The sequence below is a fragment of the Morus notabilis genome, unplaced genomic scaffold, assembly GCF_000414095.1.
Source record: "Morus notabilis unplaced genomic scaffold, ASM41409v2 Scaffold1206, whole genome shotgun sequence".
Classification (NCBI taxonomy): Eukaryota; Viridiplantae; Streptophyta; class Magnoliopsida; order Rosales; family Moraceae; genus Morus; species Morus notabilis.
In genome coordinates this window covers 40,775-56,940 of record NW_010364076.1, presented here as the reverse complement: position 1 = coordinate 56,940, position 16,166 = coordinate 40,775, and the positions used below count along the sequence as shown (strand labels likewise).

The following is a 16,166-nucleotide window of genomic DNA, read 5'->3' as shown; positions in this document are numbered from 1 at the left end:
AATGCCGAGTTTTATAATGTTAAGTTCCTACTTATTTACAGCGATTTAATATGATTAACGTTGTGTGTGAGGTAATATGATTTATTTAATAAGGTGATGATAATTCTCTCTTAATAAATTAGTCTTATTAAGTTAAATTAGACCTAATATCTTTTAATTTTTGTAAAAAAAGAAAAGATGAGAACGATTTTACAAATTAATTTAAAAAAACAAAAAGAGATCAGGCCTCTCTTTTTTTTTTTTTCTCAAAGAAAAAACGAGTTAAATTTATTTTTTCCTTTTTGCTATGAAAAAAAAAGTTCTGTTGCTTACAGAGTTAAACCGATCAATTTTTTTATTTTTTATTTTTTGAAGGGGTCAATTTTATATCTCTTGAATCCCTTCTGGGTAAAAAAAAAGGAAATGCTATTCACCTTTTTGTTTCCGTTGGTTTAACGCCGTGTATATTGTTTTTGGGAAGAGCTGATGTGTAGTTTATAATGACGTGTCTATATTTTATTGAGGAGCTAAAGAGACAGCCTATTTGAGACAGTAGATCTGAATTTTTTATCTAATTGGTCCGATGACCGTTAAGGTTTCATTCATTTTATTAATTTGAATTTAGAATTTGAGTTTTATTAGTGTAAAAAATTTTTAAAAATAATCACATTTAATTTTTTTACTACAGTAAAAAATTTTCATATAAAATTATATCTTAACTCAAATTAAAAACTCAAATCAACGAAGTAAATGAATCCTAAAGTCATTATATACGTGTGTGTGTGTGTGTGTGTATATAATACAATATAATTTATGTATGCTTATAGAATATATATATATATATATAGTTGAGTGGGGCTTTAGCTCTTAACTTTTTTCTAATCGGAAAAAGAATAGAAACATCACTTAAGATGATAAAATAATATTATATATATTATTTTATTTAAAAATAAATACTTGTTTAACTAATAAATTAAAAAAATATTAAATTAACACGTAGACTTCGTTCATTTTATCGATTTGAGTTTTCAGTTTTAAATTTTTACAGTTAAAAGTTATCAAAAAATGTCACATTTAACTTTTTCTGTTACAGTTAAAAGCTCAATTGTCTCTGATTAGGCACTTGAGAAGTGTTTGACCAGAACGGCAGTTGTATAATTCTGCATAAATTGTGTATATTTATATGTAAATCGTGTATATTTAACATGAAATATAAAAAATTAGCCAATATACATATTTTCATGCTATGTGTTCACTAATTGCTATAAAAAATACATGTTTTGAGAATTAATATACATTGTCATTTCTTATAACTTAACATACACGATTTTACACGTAAATATACACAATTTACATGTAAATATACATGATTTATGCATAATTATACAACTGTTGTTTCAGTCAGACACTTTTAAGTGTCTGACCAGAGACCTTACCTATAAGTTATATATGCTTATAGAAAAAAAAAAAAAAATATATATATATATATATATATATATATAGTTGAGTGGGGCTTTTAGTTCTAACTTTTTTCGAAGCGAAAAAAGAATAGAAATACCACTTAAAATGATAAAAAAATATTATTTATATTATTTTATTTAAAAATAAATACTTGTTCAACTAAAAAGAAAAAATAAAATATTAAATTAACATTCAATTATTTAGAATGACATAAATGCTAAGTTTACATAAAACCATGGCAAAGTATGTACTCTTCTCTAACAGGTTAATCGGCCCTCTCTATGGAAGAAGTTATGGCGTTTTATCACTATTGTAAAAGGGCAGTTTTGAAGTTTTCCTTGAATTTTGTCCCATAAGATCATGAAGCTACTCGTTCATTTAATTGAAAAACGCCAATTTGTCTTAACAATCATTCAACGAATTAGAATACATATTCATATTCCGAATGCACAAAGTCACAAGTCTCTACATAACCCAGCAATATCTTAACAATACAAGATACAATAAAGTTCATTACGACTTGTCAAAAAAAAAAAAAAACAAACAAACAAACTAGCACTTAAATAACACACATACATATATGATCATTTACCATCGAAGTTAGGAGTAAAGAAGAAAATATCATCAAGCCTATCATTACTAGGAGAATTGCCCCCGTACACCAAGAGGCCTTCTTTGCCATCCAAAAGCCCACTAGAAAACGCGCACCATCCACGAGGCCCAGGATGAAGGCCCGAGTCAGGCCCATCTTCCAATCGCCTCCATTCAAGAGTTTCAGTGTCCAATGCGTACACTTCTTGAGCAAATTTTCCTGCACCCATATGGCCCATGTCACTTGGGTCTACTTCCCCACCGTATATAAATACGAATTTTCCGATACCAGCCGTAGAAAATACGCTCCGAGCCGTGGGCTTCTCCCCGGTTGTCTCAACTTCAGCCCACTTTTGTTGGGCTGGATCGAAGCAGTGTACGTCATCCACTTCATGTCCCGCAAAGCCATACACGACCCATATCTCCCCTTGGGCCACTACCAGCCCAGGCCCACCTCTTCCCTTGCAGTTTTCTCCCGGAAATGGGTATTTGATCCACTTTTGATCCGCAACATCGTAGGCCCATAGATCATTGAGCCGTCCCGCGACCCCACAGCCGCCAAAGATGTACACGTGGCGATCATCCGCTGTTGTTGAGTGGTAGCTCCGATGAGCGGGCCCGGTTGGCCCGCTAGACAGTAGGGTCCACTTGTTCGTACACGTGTCGAACGAGTATAACTCGTTTAGCTCGTTGTGTTCGCTATCCCTACCCCCGAAAACATAAATAGTTGATCCAACGGCTGCCATAGTAACACCAACCCGTGGCGGAGGAATATCTCCGGTTGCATCGGCGACGGCCCACGTGGTCTCTTTGAGGTCGAACAAGTGGAGTTTGTTGTCCACTGGGACACGTGGCGAGAATTCACCACCAAAAACATAGGCCTTTTGTCCTACTATGGCAACGGCATGTGAGCTTCTTGCTCCAGGCCCAGTTCCTTTTTGATTAAGCTGATTAAGATTTCCACCCAACAAAAAAAAAAAAATAGTAAAAAACTTGGTGTTAAGATGGCTTTGCAATTCATAGGTTATATCGGAATAGAAATCCATGTACACTGTCTTTTTTTTTTTTAGTTGGATATAATTCTACATAACTACATTGCTTATCACCCCAAAAAAAAAAAAAAAAAAAAACTATTTTTTCTTTCTTTTTCAAACAAAAAGAAAGAAAAAATTACACTGTCTTTTTTTTTTAGTTGGATATAATTCTACATAACTACATTGCTTATCACCCCCAAAAAAAAAAAAACTATTTTTTCTTTCTTTTTCAAACAAAAAGAAAGAAAAAACAGTTTTTTTTTTTTGGTGAACAAAACATCAATAAGCTAGTACACCTAAAACATGCAAATATGATAAGTTAAAACTTCATTTAAAGGATTGTAAACCAATTACAATAAAACAGTGTACTGAGTCAGATGTCACCGCAACTTACAGGTAAAGCGCAACAAAACAAAACAAATAAACAGACATCTTTATCCATTTTGTCTCTTTCTGTTCTCTTTTTAGATCTCGTTCATTTTACTGATTCAAATTTAAAATTTAAGTTTTGTTATAATAAAAAACTCTCAGAAACAGTTATATCTAACTTTTTTACTATAATAAAAAATTTATAAAAATTCACATCTCAACTCGAATTAAAAATTCAAATCAACGGAGTAAATGAACCCTAAATCTAAGTTTCTCTAACTATCCAATCTAATTAAAACGGACGTATTCAGGTGCTTTATTCGTTTGTTATTATTATTATTATTATTGTTATTTTATTTTATTTTAGTTTTATTTTTTTGCTTGTATGTATTCAGGTGCCTCCATTTATAAGGCATGATAATGGGCTGCAGTGACTTATCAAAGCACAACTTGTTTTCCTTCCTTTTTTTTGTATTTTAAACGAACAAAAAAAAAAAAAAACCATTCGTTTGCTGGGAAATTGGGAATAGAATATGCGGGAACAGGTTTTTTCTTCTTCTTTTTTTTTATATATACAACAAATTACATGATATTTTCTGCTTTTATTTTCCTTTTTCTAGGAAACAATAATATCAATAACAGCCTTCCATTAAAATAGATAAATAACAATAAACGTTTGGTTCATGAATTCAGAATTATAATTTAGAATCATTTTCAGTTTATATGTATTTTTTATGAGAAAAAAATACTGTAACGAGTCACGAATCATGATTCAAACTATAATATGAATCCTCATAACAAACACTTTCTAACAGATCAAGAACATCGCCATCAAAAGAGACATCTTTTCACAGAAATGAAAAGAGCAAGCGAAAGAAGGAAAGCTTCAATCAATTTTCAAAACTCTCTTATTACTCAAAACAGAAAATTTTAAGTGCATATTGATGAGAACACTAAATCTAATGCCGAGTATTAGAAATATTGCAAGAAACTAATAAGTGCACAAGTAGAATATGAAATTGTAAAAGAGAAGAAACTAGAAAAAAAGCTAAATATGAATTAGAATCTGACAAGAAGAATTTGAGCAAGTAAAGAAAAAAAATAAGATGAGTTACGAACCTTGACCCATTTGCCTTGAACCAGAGCCATGGCTGTGCGCAGCTAATGCAACAGCTTTTAATTCTCACTTCTGAGAACTGACTCAGCTAGCTTTCCAACTCCTCTACTTATATAGGCATTTCTTAGTTATTTATAATAGAAGAATTTTATAATATGAAGAAATATCGTACGGGTAGGACATAGTTTTTAACTCATATTTTATAAAGTCTCTTTCAATTGTCATTTTTTTTAATTTGAAATTAATTTTGTTGTGACTAACAACTCAAAATTGTGTCATCAATACATAAATCATATTTAAAAACAAAATTATTTTATTTTTTGAGCAAAGATCTTACAATCTATTAGGTAAGTAGAAGTGGAAAATTTACCACCAATGATGGTGGCATGATGTTAAAGACGTCCTATTTAGAGCCTTTAGTACAAAGTTGGAGGAAAAATAGACAATTTATCTTGTATGTACGTGAGTCTGGATTTTTATTTCTTACTCTTGATAAATATTCATTTTATTAGTATAATTATTTAACTAAAAATATTATGAATCAAGAGTAAATAGTAAAAATCTCGATTTATACATTTTCATGGGGTATTTGTCAAGATAACGCAAATTCGAGTCATTCCACACATTAGGATTTATTATTTGATTAAGGGTCCGTTTGGTAAATATATTTGAATCTATGATTCTAATTCTGTTATACTGTTTTCTTCTTATAAAAAATTTGAATTAAAAAATTTCTCACTGATTCTCTCACAAAATTATCGTTAATAAATTAAAAGTACTGACTTAAATACGTGAATCAAACGGCCCTAAAAAACTACCGGACTTTGAACTTTGGGTTAATAATGGTTAAATGCCCAAGATCATAAGCCTTATCATCATTGGTGGTCCAATTTTACTCCTCAATATAGCCTGGGTGGGAGTGAAGACACCAATAATTTTTTTTTTTCTTAACAAAACAAAAGTGTAAATTTATCTCCCTATTTGTTACATCAAACTATGCATTACCATGCTATCAGTACCACTTATGTACCATATAATATTTAACACTATATCAAAAGATTCATAAAGGCAAACCTAGCTAAAAAAAATTAAATTAAAAAAAAAAAAAAGTCATAAGGGCTTGGGATGTGCCTCCGTGATTATCCAAAAGTACAAGTTTCAACGAGAATAGATTGTATTATCTTTCTTGTAAGTTTTAATATCACCCAAATCAGTCTCTACCTCCCTTAGCTCCATACTTTCTTCTAAATAAAACAATTTAATATGGTACTGATGTATTAGGTGACTCGTTTTTTAATCTAAAAAACTTGATTTGCGCAAGCAAACGTATGCTATGATGCCCGTCCAAATAAAACCATTGGCATGATACGCTTTTGTTGAAATACATCATAAATTAATTCTAGAACATATATAGCAAGATTCAGACCATCGTTCAAGCTTACTACTGCCTAGATGATACTTACAAGTTACAACGACTTTTTTTTTTTTTTTTTTTTAATTACAAAAATTTCCCTTCAATTATAACCCTTATAACAATGTACACCACACTCTTCAAAATGTAATATTTGTTCACCTCATATGAAATATTATCAAATAAAGTTATTCTATTTTTTTTTTTTATAGAAATAACATGTGTAATAGGAAAAAAAAAATGAGGTTTAAAAATTTAATGAACAATTACTTTATTTGCTCCTCTTCGTGGAATTAACCATAAATAAAAAGAGAGATTCTAATTTTCTTTCAATTGTTAACGGTTATTAATTGTTTTTTCATACCAATTAAACTTTTTAGATTATATCAACTTTGAATTCAAATTAGCTTTAGACATGGTTTGCCATGATTTTGTATAAATTTATTGTTTATGCCATTTTAAATATTTAGATGTTATAGTGGTCTCTTGTTGTCTTTTTATTAATTAAATAATATTTATTTTTTTAAATAAAATGACATAAATAATTTATTTATCATCTTGAGTGGTATATTTCGAGTGTTGATATTTACAAGGTCTAGCTGTCAATGGCAGCCCAGCTTAGCCACGTGGTAGGAAAAAATTATTCTAACTTTTTGGAGCAGCTTGGAGATTATAGGGTAATTCACATGGGAGAAACTTAACACATCTTAATCTTCTGTATATTTTATTAATTTGAGTTTAAAATTTGAGTTTTATTATAGTAAAAAACTTTCAGAAACAGTCATATTTAACTTTTTTTACTACAGTAAAAAATTCTCAGAGAAAATCACATATCAACTCAAATTAAAAACTCGAATCAACGAATTAAACGGACCCTAAAACATCTATATCTAAGAAGCTCGTAATCCAGCAACCAGGGCTAAGAAAATAAAAAGACAATAAGAAACAACACATATATATATATACACACACACACACTGTCCACAATTAAGAGATACTTCATTAAAACCCTCTGCCAGAAAAACCATGAGGAAAAAGCCTAGTGGATGGAAAAAGAGAGCATGATCCAATATGATTTTGTTTTCGCAACTTTAAACCCCTCCCACTTCAAACACGAAGAGCAGAGACATTTTTCTTATCAATATCAGGGTCATAGCTTTTGACAAATTATTAAGCTCCGCCAATTTTTACGAAGACCCATTGTGCCAATTTCTGGGGTTCTAGCGTTAAGTAAAGGGTCAATTAAATAATGTCGTAGCTTTAAAATTATTGTTGTACTAAGTAAAAATCAACTAACATAAAACCGCTGAGTATTCAATAAACTATGTTTTTAAATGTACAGTAATTTTTAAAAATTGTGTTTTAAGTGTTTAGTACATACAAATTTTAAATTGTTGTGGACTCATAAAATAATCAAAATAGATATTTGAGACAATTTTTTTTTTTTTTATAACTATAATGTAAACATCTTAATAGAATTGTTCTCCGCAGATTTTGCTACAAAATTATATATGTAAACAACTTGATTCAATGAGGATCACTCATAAAATGCCTCCTTATATAGTTATTGTTAAGGTCATATGGCTTACCACTTCTTTCCAGTGTAACGACATTCTTATCACACCGTTTTTTGGTCTCACAGAGCCATTCTGGATGACAACACCCAAGCTTCATAAGTGGCAGTTATGGTCATATTACACATCTTATTTAAAAAAGTGGAGTTTACGTATCATGCAGTGAATGTAAAAAGTAATAAGAGAGAGTGACAGAAAGAATGACGCTAATATTTCTCTCTTATTATTTATCATTGAAAATTATAGTTGCCACATGGGGTGGCAAATTCGCCTACATTGAAGTAGCTAGCCCAGCGAGCCGCTGCATGAGCAGCTTCCCTACGAGACCTACGCACCGAGGTTAGAACAGACGACTCAAGAGATAGAGAAGAGCACGAAACAGAGTAAAAAACTGGAAGAGTAATCCAGGAGTCAGGTGGCATAGCTGAGATAAAAGCTTCAGCAGCTATCTTAGCATCAAATCCCACCAAAAAATCATTCCACTCTTGAGTAACAACACATTGTAAAGCTAAATCGATCGCCAACGACTCAGCTTTTAGTGCAGATGCGGCTGAACAAACTTAAGTTATAACACAAAGAACTTGACCAGAATCATCAGGAATGACACATCCAAGGCCAGCATTACCAGCCTTATAAGCAGCGTCAACATTGATATTGATCGTCCCATTCGTAGGCGGAGACCGTGGCCTCCAAAGCTAGCCCTTCCCCAGATTGATGAGCGCTGCGTCTACACTCTAAACCGTGTCGACTAAGCTGCTCAATGAGTTTAAACAGGAAAGTAGCATAACGATTTTGAGAAGACCAGAACACTTCCAAAATGATCGTAGTTCTGACAAAATATGAAACTTTCTTTACCACCACCATTGGGATCGTTCATAAATATAACTCTTTTATTTGTTTCTTACAAAATAAAAAATATTATAATTTCAGATTTTGCTTCTTGAAAAACATAACGATCAAAATATTGAAGTAGACGAAATCTATATTAACATTTCAAAGCAGAAAAAAAAAAAAAAAAGCATGGGAAACTATATGTTAGATTTCATCCAAAAATGTAAATCAAATAATAATTAGGTACAAGGAAATAAGAACATATCTCGTTTTCACTTTTTAGTTCTCAAACTTTGAAAATTCTCTGAAGCTCGTAATTTTTATTTTATAGATTCCGCACAAAAGGAGAAGATGAATTTTAATATCATTATCTTTTTTCTTGTTAAAGAGAGAGTAACATCTAACAACACCTTAAACCTGTCGCAGAGCGATTGATAACAAAGTTCTAGCATCATAAGCTTAAGTAAACAAACACTCCATTCTGAAGATTAGGAACCAACAAAAGTATTATCATCTACTAAACAAAACATTATACAAATTAAAAAGAAAAAAAAAAGGTAGCTGAAGAAAAAAAAAATACACAGAAATTGGGGTTTGACAAGGAACACGAGCTTTATCTTATTCATGTGGAGCTTGGATGGTATGATTACAAAATATAAAAACCAAATTGAATTACAGTGAACAAATGCAACAAACTGCTTTGGGAAACAACACTAATTCCCAAAATTGTAATAAACTGGTCAACATATGCATTGAAACAATAGCAGAACTTAATGGTCTTTAGCATTCTTTCCTACATTACACATGGAGTAAATTTTGTAGCCTAAACTTTTCAATATTTTGGCAAAATACACCTCAAAGTTTTACTTTTGACAAATTGTATCTTGAACTTTAAAATTGATAGCAATTGGGGTCCAATAGCTAATGAATGTTAATAAATTGACAGTTTGAGACACGAGATTAACACATGAAATACTATCAATTTAATAATGCTCGTTAACTATTGGATGTCAATTGATTTTAAAGTTCAAGGTGCAATTTATCAAGACTAAAAGTTTGGGGTGTTTTATGCACAATGTGAAACGTTTTGGTGTGCAACAATGCAATTTATTCTTTACATATATTCAAAATACATAAATAAACAGGAATGTGTATAGTAGAAAAGAGCTTTATCTTTGAGTGTGAGAAAAAGTTTTGTTGAACAAATCAACATTTTGAGTGATGATCACCAGAAGACTGTATGCGATCAATATACTGGTTGTTGAAGTACAAAGAGGTTGTTTTTCCAGAAGCTGTAGTTGTAGACCACGGGGAAAAGCCGGTGTAGTCTGCGACTGACTTTGCTCTGCATATTTTGGCAACTAAGTTGAAGAGCTTATGATTTTGGATGAATGGTTGGGCTTCATACTCCTCCACTGGCATCCACTGGAAAAAAATATGAAAAACAAAAACCTTATCAAATAAACCAAATTTCTATAGGGCCATACTATCCTGGTTTTTAATTAATTATATGATTATTATTAAGGGAGAGAGGAGTCAGCAATCAATTGCGGAACAAGTTTGGAATAGTCATCATTTGAGATTAGTCCATCTCCTAAAATAGGAAAGAACGAAAACTATTCCATGGTTTTTCCGCCTTAAAGGGTATCGTAACGTAAAGAACACATTTCAGGTCATTTAGTTTCAATTTGGCAGCCCATCAAAGCCACCAGTACATATCTTAAAACTAGATCTCGTGTTCAAGAACTTGGCCCCAATGAAAAATTTTCACAAGGCTTTCATCGAAGTTGCAAGAATAACTTTACAGGGAAAAAGAACCATAAGAAGGTATTGAAGACTGGATCGTGATTGCCAGACTCATGAAACAAAAATACTGCCAACTTCCAACTGCCAGTTGGAATCATATAAATGCCAAAATTATGATGCAAGTATTTGGTTGGTTTAGTAAGTTTGGTTTCTTCATAAAAGAATAAGGAAAACGAAACATAAGACTTGATGCAAAAAATAAAAGCAGGCAACAAGGAACCGAGCCATTACATCAGAATAAATTATGCAGCCTCAGTTTTAGAAACAAGTAGCTAATGCAATTTTATTAAAAAGCAAAATGAAAAAAAATTAATATATATATATGTATATATATACAATTATATGATGGATTCATTCTCCACTAATTTACCTTGGCTGCTTCAATCTCTACAACCTGTATTTGAATGTCAAAGGATCGAGGTTTCAACATGCAGACGAAAAATAGATCTGATTTGGTAAACAATAACTTGTGGCTTTCCCTGTACAGAGATAAGAGAGAGCACCACAGAAAAATTAATCAGGGCAACATTGAAATATTGAATAAGATATAAGGTGCATATATATTTATAAACGCATCACTACTCTTTTGCATGGAGTGCCACAACAAAAACATCCATAAATATATCATCGAGTTATTATTTGAAGAAAGTCCCTTACCTAAAGGCTAAAACTTCCACAAACTCTGTGTCAATCTACAAAAAATCAAAAAACGAGAGTCTTAGATTCACATCTGCATTTGAACACAATATTCACATAAAAACAGAAATTCCAATGTTGAAACTTACTCCTGTCTCTTCTTTCACTTCTCTTATTGCAGCGGTACAAATATCTTCGCCCTATCAACAAAAATTTTGAATCCATCATCAGAATATAAGTATGTAACTTCGAACTTTCTGAAAAAAACATTGCTATTAATGTACTCACTTCATTAACGACCCCAGTTGGGTACTTCCAGACACCTAAACCTTTGAACCTGCCAGTTTTCTCCTGAACTACAAGCACCTAAAGAAACAACGTAATTTCATTAGGCAACTATTTTATGGCATCATAGCAAGTCCACCACAAAATTATAATTTTTTTTTTTTTTTTTGGTCCTAGGGATTCCTTTTCAGTAAAGCCAAGTGCTTGACAGGTGAAAAACGAAAGTGTGTGGAGCCTAATTATTGTCATGACGCAGGTTACCACACAGGGACAGAGCCCCAGGGCCAAAATTTTAGTAGAGTTACGTGTGTATTGGGATTTTAACACATGTATTTTCGTTGCCCTAATCACACATACATTAGGGGGCACTAGTTTTGCGAATTAGGATAAGAGAGAAACACAAAGTTTGAGAGGCTTGAGGTGTGTATTTTCTTGTAATTTTCCTCAATCATGCAAAATTCTAAGGCAGATGAAAGTAAACGTAGCTCTCCCATAGAAGGTGAACTACTATGAATCTTATATCTAATGTGTTTGATTGAATTTCTTTATTTTATTAATATCGTTAGTAAAGGATTAATGTGTCTCATTCTTATCAGTAAGCATATAAGCAAAGTCAATTCTTGGTTAAGAATCCATATATTAACTTGGAACTACAAAAGAAGAATCACCTCTGCATTTGATATTGGAATCAACATTAAGCCAAGTTTTAAGGCCCGTTTCAAACCAGGGTTCAAACCAGTGGTTTTGATTATGACTTTTGAAATTCAAATTTTTTATGAGAAAAAAACACTTTAGCAAAACTAAAATTATGGGTTTTGACCTATGAAGAACCCATATACCAAACATACCCTTCAAAACTTCTTTGTAGTCAGTAGGCCTATTTCGTTCATAGGTTCAAACCGTCTGGTTTGAACCAGCATTCAAATTTTTTTAAGAAGAAAAGACTATAGCAGAACTTCTAAAATTTAAATTATTGTGAGAGAAAACACTATTTGAACCGGGTTCAAACACCTCTACCAAACAAGCTCTAAAATTCACTATTACCTCTCCGTTGTCCTTCATGACAAAAGCACCAATTCCAACACTATGAGAAGCATTTGCAGGAAGAGTATCGGCAGTTACAGGAATCCAATGGACTAACATTAAGTAATCCGATTCGGCATGGTGGTACCTAAATCCTTCCTGTAAAAACGTAACACACAAGAAGCCCCACTAACTAAGACAATGGAATCAAGCCAATACCACCATTTAATGTTTTTGCAATACAATTTTGAATAGCATAAAGCAAACACAGTTGGCATTTAGAAAGTCTCCATTCACCTTAACAGCAATTTCAACAAGATTTGCAAGCTCAATAGGCAATTTGATCCAAATCCCTTTCTTCTCCTACAACATTTAAAGTAATAATATATCGCCATCAAGTATTAACCATTTATTTAAAAAAAAAAAAAAAGAAAGCTTGACATGAGAAGAAAACTAAAATACCATTTACCTGTGCTCTCCATTGTGACATTGAAGCTCTAAGAAGAACACCAAATTCCTGAGGATTAATGGGTTCTTTCATTTCGACGCGAACTCCTCCATGTAAGTCATTAACGGCGCTGAGTAAAGGGGCTGCATTTTCAGCCATGGCTTCCTTTGCAGAAGATGATAAGCTAGTTGAGATTGAAACTGACTTGGGTTTGTTCAACAATCGAAAGTTGTTTCTTCGATCTGGTAATAGATTCAAAAGAAAGGAGAAGAGAACATCCTCTAAGTCTTGTCCAAGGCAAAAGATAAAAGTCGTAGTTTATGATGACGATTTTTCCGATAAGAGTTGCATTCTATTTGGAAAAGTAAGGGGGGGAAATATATATATATATATATATATATATATATATATATTTGTTAAGAAGTCTTTTTCAACATTTGAGTCTTCATCAAGTTGGCTTAGTTTTGTATAGTAAGTAATCTTTATTAGCCTTCCTTTTTTTTTATATAGGCCAATAAGAAATTTCTTAGCCTTCCTTTTTTTTATATAGGCCAGTCAAATTTATTGGAATTATCTCCCAATTATAATAAAGTGCAACTAGATCTAGTATAATATGAGTTAGCGATCAGACCATATATGTATAGAACAAACGGTACCATAGAGAAGCGGCCATAAACTTGAGAGTCTTGACCAATTTGAAAGATCACTTGATGTAGTTGAAATGACTGAATTTTGAATTGTTCGATCAAGTAAGGAAAATTCAATAATGGAATTCATAACAGAAATTAAATGCGTAATCTTAGCATTCAATGTGTATTCCTGAATAATCTCATTTTTCAATTATTCAACCATTTCATTTTACCAAATTCAATGTTAGTCAGATTAGTCAACATTTAAATAAGTTATAATTGAAGTTTTTATAATAGACATTATGTTATGAATAAAAATAATAAATGTAAAAGAAAAATTATTTAAAGATTTAAAAAGAAAAAGGTTATTTACAAATAACCTCTAAATATGTGAATTTGTTTTATTTTGACTATAGACATTTACTTTGAGATGTTTGACTATCACGAGATTTATAAAATATACATTTTCAATCCATCTATTAATAAATTCATTATTTTTAGACTATAGCAAGAGTATAACATGTTAGGGTGGTATAAAATATTAAATGAAATAAAGAGATAATCTAAAACTATTATCTAAAAAAGAAAAAAAAATGGACTGGGACATAATTTAATTTTTTTTTTGTTTCAGATTTTTTAATTTTTTTTATAGAAAGACACTGATATGTCATTTATTATTGTGTTAGATTTTGTCTAAAAATAAACAGTTTATTAACTAAGGAGTAATTTATCAATTAAGTAGTTAAAACTGTATATTTCTATAATAAAACAAAATTTAATAGTTTTTTGGTTTGGTAAGAAAGTTGAGATTAAAGTTTTAATATATATCTATAAGAGAGAGCAATAAAGTTGACATGGAGAAAAAAATAACGAGGAACAAGAAGGAAAAAGAAAGGAGAGTATAGCCAAAATAAAAAAAAAAAAAAAAAAAAAAAAAAAAAAAAAAAAAAAAAAGAGTAAAGCAATAGAAATAGAAAGGAAAGAAAGGAGAAAAACGTAAAGCACCGAAAAAAAGATAAAATAATAAAGTACTATTTATAAGAGATTCACACCCGAAAAGATATGTCATGAAAAGCTCATTTCAATAAACGGAAAAGAAAAAAAATGCTTGGGAGGCACATGAGTTTTTCTATTTATAGAAAGCAGGCCCCAACTCACTTTTTGTTAGTGGACCACACCCTGTTCCTAGCATTATTCGAAGTGTTTATTAATTTTTTAACCTTTAAAATTCAATCAAAAGACTTAAAAAAAAAAAAGAAAAAAAAGGAATGAAATTAAGTGCTTATTCTTTTAGTGTGTAATTTGAGTGTAATTTTTGAGTTGAATTTGAGTTATAACTTGAGTTGAAGTTGTAACTTAAATAAAATTGAGTAAATTTAAATAAAATTAGAACATAAAAAAATATAAACTTAAATAAAGTTGAAACTCGAGTTATCTTTTTTTGAGTTTTTTAGACAAAAGAACATGTCCTAAAATTTTACAGGGAAGCTGCGTTTATGGAAAACACGAGTCAATTTTATTAAGGGAATATGTATTTAGATGCGATATTCTCAATTTCCAATGCAAAGACTAGAATGTTATGGGCAATTTCCACTGAATTGCCACCAAAGAAGACCAAAAATGAAAACCCAGAAAATAAAAAAGTACAAAAAAAACAAGCATATACCTGTAATAAAGCCCGAAGAAAAGGGTGCAAATGGACTAATACAAGGCCTCTTTGGAAGTGGAGGGATTATAAGAGAAGAAGAAGTTGTAAAGCTTTTAGAATTTGCTAAGAGATGAGGAAAGAGTTTGGTGACTCTGATTCTCTGCATTAAGTTTAACAACTTTTGATAGAATATAGGGATCTCAGTACACAAATTTTTTTTTTTTTTTTTTTTTTTTCAAGTTTAATTGGATTTGTGCTTACAAGTTTTTTTTGGCTCAGCTTTATATATAGAGTTTCGAAGCCTAAAGGACTTTGACGTTTGAATTAGTCATTTCCTGCTTTGCACTTTTACATTACGCGGTGAATCAATTTCCAAGAAACACAGAGAGAAGCGTTTGAGAAAAAGTGCAACAACCAAGAACCAATATATCTCACACTAGAAAACAAATTTTAAAGCATACCCAAATTAGTGTATCTATATCTTAGCAGAAAAAAGAAAGCGCATTAATATTTGAGTAGCAAAATTGCCCGTAAATGAAGTTTTAGTTTTCGTATTAAATTTAGTCAATTTGAATTAATGACAACGCCTATGAAATCTCTACAGAAGAGAATTAAAAAAGACTCAAATATTATCGAGGCATAGAACTTAATTTTATTACATTACAAGGTTTTTAGAAATAAGTCTTGGTGGGTGTTTTTTTTTTTTTGGATTTTGTTTAAAGAAAAATTCTCTGGTACGTATGAAGTACCGGTATGTCAGGTTTTTTTAACTGTTGAATCTGCATATTTTTTGACTTTTACGTGATTTTATACAGATTTAACGAATAAAAAACATAACATACCGGTATGTAGGTTTCTTATTTTAATTATAACTTTAGTTTCAGTTTCACCCCTAATATTTTCTTTTAGATAGTACAATACCTTAAACTTTACAAAAATCTCACAATTAATCCCTTCATCAAAGTTCCATTCATAATGAGTGAAATGTGTCACATGACTGATAACTCACAGAAATAGAGTTATTTAGCATACTTTTAGGCTTAATATTTGTTTATATTCTCCGGGTAAAATGCCTTTGTGTTAGTATTTTGAATAGCATTTATTAATCTTTTTCCGTGTGGCAGAAAGTTGTTATTTATCGGAAATCTTGCTATATTTTGAAGTTATTCCTCAATTCAACTCATTGCATTGACCCTAGGAACTTAGTGCATGATGTCCACAGGAGGTGCTGACGTAGGCTTTTGGTGAGAAAAGCACGATGGAAAACACAAATGTTGAAATGCCCCCAATCCCATAGCATTGCTGCAGCAAAGTCGCAACAAAA

At 31.2% G+C, this 16,166-nt stretch overlaps 2 protein-coding genes across 2 annotated transcripts; both read right to left on the bottom strand.

The window, feature by feature from the left end:
- Nucleotides 1-1,976: 1,976 nt before the first annotated feature.
- Nucleotides 1,977-4,626, bottom strand: LOC112093017 (nitrile-specifier protein 5). Its single transcript, XM_024170568.1, has 2 exons — nt 4,554-4,626; nt 1,977-2,978 (listed from the first exon to the last, which is right to left on the bottom strand). Exons 1-2 carry the CDS (start codon nt 4,581-4,583, stop codon nt 2,025-2,027), a joined length of 984 nt encoding a protein of 327 aa, XP_024026336.1. The 5' UTR covers nt 4,584-4,626; the 3' UTR covers nt 1,977-2,024.
- A 4,334-nt stretch (nt 4,627-8,960) lies between these two features.
- On the bottom strand, nt 8,961-15,087 carry LOC21397400 (nudix hydrolase 2). Its single transcript, XM_024170558.1, has 9 exons — nt 14,861-15,087; nt 12,587-12,807; nt 12,415-12,480; nt 12,139-12,276; nt 11,098-11,175; nt 10,959-11,009; nt 10,831-10,865; nt 10,544-10,652; nt 8,961-9,792 (listed from the first exon to the last, which is right to left on the bottom strand). The coding sequence occupies exons 1-9, from the start codon at nt 15,006-15,008 to the stop codon at nt 9,574-9,576; spliced, it is 1,065 nt and encodes a 354-aa protein (XP_024026326.1). The 5' UTR covers nt 15,009-15,087; the 3' UTR covers nt 8,961-9,573.
- Between the last annotated feature and the right edge of the window lie 1,079 nt (nt 15,088-16,166).

Bases quoted from the DNA above. Each gene is read 5' to 3' on its own strand.
- LOC112093017 (XM_024170568.1), bottom strand. From the start codon at position 4,583: ATGGCTCTGGTTCAAGGCAAATGGGTCAAG. The intron at 2,979-4,553 runs GTTCGTAACTCA...AATCTTAATCAG, and splicing joins TTCAAGGCAAATGGGTCAAG to CTTAATCAAAAAGGAACTGG.
- LOC21397400 (XM_024170558.1), bottom strand. From the start codon at position 15,008: ATGCAGAGAATCAGAGTCACCAAACTCTTTCCTCATCTCTTAGCAAAT. The intron at 12,808-14,860 runs GTATATGCTTGT...ATCTATTACCAG, and splicing joins TTCTTCGGGCTTTATTACAG to ATCGAAGAAACAACTTTCGA. The intron at 10,866-10,958 runs GTAAGTTTCAAC...GATTTTTTGTAG, and splicing joins AAGTGAAAGAAGAGACAGGA to ATTGACACAGAGTTTGTGGA.